The sequence below is a fragment of the Dioscorea cayenensis genome, chromosome 8 (assembly GCF_009730915.1).
Source record: "Dioscorea cayenensis subsp. rotundata cultivar TDr96_F1 chromosome 8, TDr96_F1_v2_PseudoChromosome.rev07_lg8_w22 25.fasta, whole genome shotgun sequence".
In the NCBI taxonomy this organism is placed as follows: Eukaryota; Viridiplantae; Streptophyta; class Magnoliopsida; order Dioscoreales; family Dioscoreaceae; genus Dioscorea; species Dioscorea cayenensis.
Genome location: NC_052478.1, coordinates 1,669,896 through 1,676,128, shown reverse-complemented (window position 1 = coordinate 1,676,128; position 6,233 = coordinate 1,669,896). Strand labels below are relative to the sequence as shown.

At 35.6% G+C, this 6,233-nt stretch overlaps 1 protein-coding gene across 1 annotated transcript; it reads right to left on the bottom strand.

The window, feature by feature from the left end:
• Nucleotides 1–378: 378 nt before the first annotated feature.
• On the bottom strand, nt 379–6,228 carry LOC120267489 (NEDD8-activating enzyme E1 regulatory subunit AXR1-like). The gene is made up of 14 exons (XM_039275163.1): nt 6,110–6,228; nt 5,505–5,677; nt 5,266–5,429; nt 4,843–4,953; nt 4,641–4,724; nt 4,339–4,485; nt 4,172–4,265; nt 3,187–3,275; nt 2,507–2,580; nt 2,139–2,301; nt 1,778–1,863; nt 1,246–1,329; nt 978–1,161; nt 379–898 (listed from the first exon to the last, which is right to left on the bottom strand). The coding sequence occupies exons 1-14, from the start codon at nt 6,148–6,150 to the stop codon at nt 815–817; spliced, it is 1,578 nt and encodes a 525-aa protein (XP_039131097.1). The 5' UTR covers nt 6,151–6,228; the 3' UTR covers nt 379–814.
• Between the last annotated feature and the right edge of the window lie 5 nt (nt 6,229–6,233).

Sequence of the window (6,233 nt, the reverse complement as noted above, 5' to 3'; positions counted from 1 at the left end):
TCTGTATTATTATATTTTCAAATTCATATTTCCAGATACATTGTAATTAAAAATTCAATGTATTTACGTGGACCCTAAAAAAAGAAAAAACTATTATTAACGTTTCCATCTCATGCATGTATTGGAGCACGAAGAGAATCCACCTTCATTTTTCAAAAATTCTAAGAGATCTCAAATATTAGGATGAAGATTTTTGAATCATTTAATTTATTCAATATTAATTACAAAAATGAACTAGAGTATTAATTACATGCACTGGCAAGAATAAATTCACAATTGATGTCTATTAACGTCTATTTTTCTCTGAGTAGTAGACATGTAGTTATGATATCTTTAAACTTATATTCACAAACTCATATTTTTAAAGGGTTTTATACATGCGGAAATCCATATTTTATTAAATTCATCATGCAAACCTAAATAACTCTTTTTTCACATTTTTGGCAACTCTCTTCCAACATTTTTGACACACACACAGAGAGAAAGCCAAACAGAATTATACAACCATTTTGAAGAACAACTCTCCTGCCAAAGGATAACTTGTACCTTCTAGTTCTACCACAATTTACTTTGCACCAAAAACCATAATTTCCTTGGTATAACCTTTCACTTCATCAACTCATCGAACTCCAAATACCGTACTCAGCTCCTAAAAGAGATCTTGAGTTCCTCTTCGATTATATTCGGATGGCAACAAAAAAGTGATATAACCAACACTCATACAAATTGAGCATAAATAATTGGACTATAAATCAGTAAATTAACTCTGTTTTCTGATGAAGGTTAATAAATTACCGAATTCTTGAAGGTAATTTCAGAATGGTAATACTTGAGACTTCTGGTCAATCCCATTGAATATGAAGGTCCCAGTCAATGGCACAAATTGTTTGGTGACGAGCTGAGATGGTCCAAAATGAAACAAATGAGTGGTTTTTCTGTGTCATAACAGATAAGGAGATGCTAGAGATTTTCCGAACCTTGATTACTTCTTCAGAAGCGATTCCTCCAATGAGTGCAGCCACTGCATGAAGCTCTGCACCACCAAATCTGCACATTTCATTGATGAGGTCCTCCGGTATGATTGCTGACCCATGGCAGCCCAAGTCATTCAACATGCCAACAGCTATTGTCTTCAACCATGATATATCTTCATCCATGTCACTGTTCAATTTTAGCCTAAACATAGTTCAGCAACTCTAAATGTGTACAGACATGACACAAATAAAATAGTCGAAATTTGTGTACCCGTCAAACATTCCGGGAAATCTGTTGTAATTGGCAGCAAATCGATCCACTGCTCGAAGAAGTATATAAAAGCCTACTGCAAAGCTAAAACACCAAAACAAAACTACTATAAGAAAACTAAATCAGCCAATTTGTTCTCACAGTGGATTAACAGAGTGGTCAACTAGCAGCATGGCATGCATGTCATAATCCCCTGAGAACTTTGTGGCCAGAAGAAAAGATAAAGTCCACTGGGGAGATTATAGGCATGGTAAAGAAAATGTGTCCTTTTGTCCCTTCCAAAATTCAGAAAAGATTGATACTCCCACAAATTCTCCATCAGAAATTTCATGAAGTGCATAATTTCCATAATGTTCAACTGGGATAACCAATTTAAAAGTAAGACGGTATACATATGTCCCTAACCTCTCCTTTCTCCATCTTCTCTAAAATTGAGGTTTTCTTTGTTCCTATTATACATTTCTAATGCATCCAAAAACCGCCCTAGTGATGTTCAATATATTGCTATAAGTGCCTGAGATAAGGGGCTAACCTGTAATCCTCATCTGTCAAATATTTCTGGAGTTCTGGAAGAACGGGGGAGTTGTACTCATCCTCAAGTTGGCGATATCTACAGATCTGAAAGTCAAACACATCAAAAAGAAAATATTTGCATTTGTATTACTACAGAGAAGTATGGGGCATGCTTCAAAGAATATAAACAAAACTAAGTCGATTACGAGTAATTTCTTATTCACTTCATCAGATAACTTGGTAACATGTGGCACAGTATACCAGGCAATGCAGATAGATGGTATGCAAAGAGGAATATTTACAAAATGATTTGCTGTTCAAGTCCAGTGAGAATATAGAAATACCAAATTCCAATTGATTCTTGGGCATAACCAACTTACAGAGAGCTTTCTTGCATTTTTGCAGAAATTTTTGATGTATGCTTTTGAAATGGATTCAGGATCTCTACCAATTTTCTTCAATAGACTCCTCACATGATGTTCCATTGCAAGGCAATCTGACTCTGCCTTTGCTTGGTAGATCTTCTGCAAGTTGATATAGTACCTGAAACACAACTACAGACAAATTAATCATTATGGAAATACAATAAAGCATCTGACAAATTGATCATCATGTGCTCACTAGTGTTTACTTTCAGACACATGCATTAGTACTGGATGCAACTTATAACACTACTCCACCACCCATTATGTCAGTAGATTCCTATTTTTCTAAATTGTCACCTTTAGTTTTAAATCTAGTAACTCACTCAGTTAAGGATGTCATGTCTGGTATTGATCCCTCAAGAGGGGGCTCTCCATCACCTTCATTTTCAATAAATTCCTGAAAAGAAATAACAAAAAACAATAAATAAATAAATAATCAAATTGCTAACATGAACATTTAACTTAGACATCAGGCTCAAAAACACCAAATTAAAAGGAACTTAAAACTTTTTATTTAGCAAGAAACTGAAAGGTAATATTGCCACATTGGTGCATTCTCATCACTGGTTACAATATCCATCACCAATCTTCCGATGAACCTACATGCTTATATTAATCATCAGAGACAGCAATTGCCACTGAATTTCAACATTAATGCTGATGGTTGAAAGCAGGAGATGTTACAGCAAAATCTTACTACATGATGCTTCACTTATGCAGAAGGAAGAAAATTATTTCTTAAAATTTTAATTTTTGCTGGTTGGTAAATTAATTTCCTCTGCCTGTCGTTCACTGTCAATCTGTATCACCCTTAGTCAACATAAAAGCAGCTAGTTTATATATTCAAATTGCACTTCAAGGCCTGGACTCACAACCAGGCAATCTTTAAATCCACACCAAACACACTTAGTGGTGAAAAGGGTGAACTTGCACTTTGAAAAAACAGCTTAACCAACAGAAATATATGTAAAAATTCATATCCACATAAAAGAAGAACATGAACCTTCAAAGCTGCCACAAGAACCCAGAAATCAGGTGATGTTGAACCAACTTCAGCTGCACTGTCACTAATTATCTGTTGAATATGAGAACCTGAGATAAAAATATTAGCAAAATGCATAAGCATCAAATTTGTTCTATGAACATTCTACTGTAAGATGAGATCAATGTCCAATTACATTGTTGAAGTTGTCATTGAATGTCCAACAATTCTCAGAGATGCATAAAATAATTAAATTTCTGACACAATTTGCAGTTACTGAATATCTTCACTTCCCATAATAAAATACCTCCTTTCTTGTATTTATAGTGTATTTTATTACTTGTAATTGAGTAAAGGTAATAGTAGTTGTAGTTGTAGTTGAGTTAAAGAGGTTGCTATCTCCCCAGTGAAGGCTCGCTTCACAGAGGCTTACCAATACTGACACTCAATCATCCAAACATGAATGAATTTTATCAGAGCAGATGATGTCCACGGTTCAAGTCATTAGGTATGGATGGCATTACACAAGGTTTGGCAGGAAGATGAGATGATCCAGTGCACAATAGCCTTTCACTTATCAGTTAGGTTGTCAGCATTTGTTCTATTCTCCAATTACACAATGTATAAGATCAAGTGCTCGGAATTCAAATAACATAGAAAACTATACAGGTGCAGTACAGTTGGCACACCAATCTATTGTTTGAACATTTAATTACCAAGGTTTATATGAGACAACCCCAAGAAAAGGTAACCAGGGCAGCAAATCTAAAATGCACTTGGAAAGAAATTTCGCCCGAGCATCAATTTCATTACGAGTGCATCAACATTAAAACAACAGTATTGCACAAAGTAATCTGAAACTCAATTTTCCACAGAAAAGTTTTACCAAAATTTAGAAGAAAAACATTTTTATCATAACTGGTATGATTAACCAAGATGTTTATATTGTTATGTATCATCACAAATCAATTTATAAAAAACACTCTACTGCAAAGAAAATACATACTGATTCCTCGAGATGCTGAAACTTTGAATGAGGCATCTATAGCTTCTCTATAGTTCTCTTCATCGAAATTAAGCATGTGGCCTTTTACTTGATCCTAAAAGATAATAAAAGGGTTTAATTAAGAGAGCACGCAAAGGAAGTGAACAATAAAAAATCTCCAAGACTACCTTAAAATCCCTTTTCTCTTGTCTGGTTGATGGTAAATTCCCACCATGTGAATTAGCCCACTCTTCCGCGATGTTTATAAGAATGATTATGTAAGGGATATGCTTGTGTACAACCGCATCTTTCACATTCAAGTCAAAGGTATTGGCATACCTGTAGGAATATGGGTGCATGAGCAGTAAGCAAATGATATTATCACAAGACAAATTTGATATTCTACATATGATTGTGTTATGACAAATGCAGCATGATGAATTATTCAAATTCAATAGAAAAAGGAGAAACAAAAGGAAAAAAAAAAAACATACTGTTTGAGTTCAGGCCATGGATTATGAAGCCGAAGATCATCCAGGAAGTGGTCAGGCTTCGACTCAATGACAACATGCTCCTTCAAAAAGACAATGTGAAATGATGCATTTAATAATGTGCATTCTGCTGCCCATTTGATACTGACAGGATAATATCATCAGGAAAGGGATAAAGGGAGGTCATAAACAGCAAATTACCTTCATACTGATTCTGACTAGCCCAGTAAGCCCATACGAGCGTGCTACTACCAACATGACATTTGCTTGCCAACAAATTTTATCCAGCTTTAGCAAATAGCTTTCCAGTATCTGCAAATAAGACAAGTTCAGTTGGATGACTCTAGTGCAATTCACCAAGTCTGAGTTCAATGAAAATAATGTACAAAAAGGATCAAGAACTCAAGGAAATACTTTGTTTTTTTCTTTTTCTTATCAATGAATTGATATCTTTAATTGTACGACTTAACTGTCTCGTATTTTTTAAAAAAGTGATTCGATTGATGGGATTTGGTGCTAAATCTCAGAAAAAAAGGACTAATTTGACAAACTAGATTGCAGATAATTCAAAATTGGAAAATCCACGAACGCACAGAGACTGTGGAGTACAATGACGAAGGATACCTGGGTCGCTATGACCAGAGTAAATTGGGAAAAAAAAGAAGGCTTTGTCTCAATTAAGGTCTCAGGAGACTCCTCCACAAACTTGGCTTTTACAGCATCATTAAGCTCTTGCAGAAAAGCACAAACACATTTTGCTTTTGACTGTCCAAGGCTTTCCTCATCCACTGGTCACAAGGAAGACATGAGAGACATAAAGAAAGCTTAATAACATAACAATCCATAGCAAGACAAGGACATACACATAAAATTGTTCCCAAGATCAAATGCTTCAACTTTCGATCCATCAACAACAGTTATACTGCCAATGCCCCCAAGCACTAGATTTTTCAATGCCTCAGACCCAGTAGGACCACAATTGAGCAAACATATGCTAGCCTTTTCAAGCGCAGCTTGGCCTTGTTCACCCCATATCCTACAAATTCCATTACAATCATAAGAACACTTACACAAAAAGCAATCTCACCACATGTGGAATCAATGATTTTGTCATTGCTCTAAGAATTTATGACAAACAATGATCAATATGCATAAAATAAACTTAGAAAATAAAAATAATAATAATAACTTCAATGACGCATAAAATCATTTCTATTCTCAATTTTTCACTAGGGCATCATTACACAAATTCACCAATCTCCAAATTAAATAAAGAAAACTCCTAACCCAACATCATCATTCCAGCAAAGATAGACACCAGAACGAGGGAAAGAAACATCATTCCCGCAACTCAAATCCCTAAAACTACAACCCTCTCAAAAAAGAGAAGAAAAACATCAAATTGCCATGATCGACAAGACAAGAAATCGAGAGAGAAAGAGAGGAGCGTGGACGAGGATCTGGGTACCGGAGTTGGCGATCGTATTTGGTCTTCGATTCGGCGGCCATCGTCGTCGCACGGCGAGGGTTTGGGGCTGGCGAAAACTGTGGTTTTTGAAGTTCATGCCGGGCTATAGCAGAAATAGAACTGA

What these genes read in the sequence shown, in the direction of transcription:
- LOC120267489 (XM_039275163.1), bottom strand. Translation starts at nt 6,150, where the DNA reads ATGGCCGCCGAATCGAAGACCAAATACGATCGCCAACTCCG. An exon ending in TCTTGGGAACAATTTTATGT is followed by an intron (nt 5,430 to 5,504) that starts GTATGTCCTTGT and finishes CCTTGTGACCAG; the next exon opens with TGGATGAGGAAAGCCTTGGA. An exon ending in TTTCCCGGAATGTTTGACGG is followed by an intron (nt 1,162 to 1,245) that starts GTACACAAATTT and finishes AAAATTGAACAG; the next exon opens with TGACATGGATGAAGATATAT.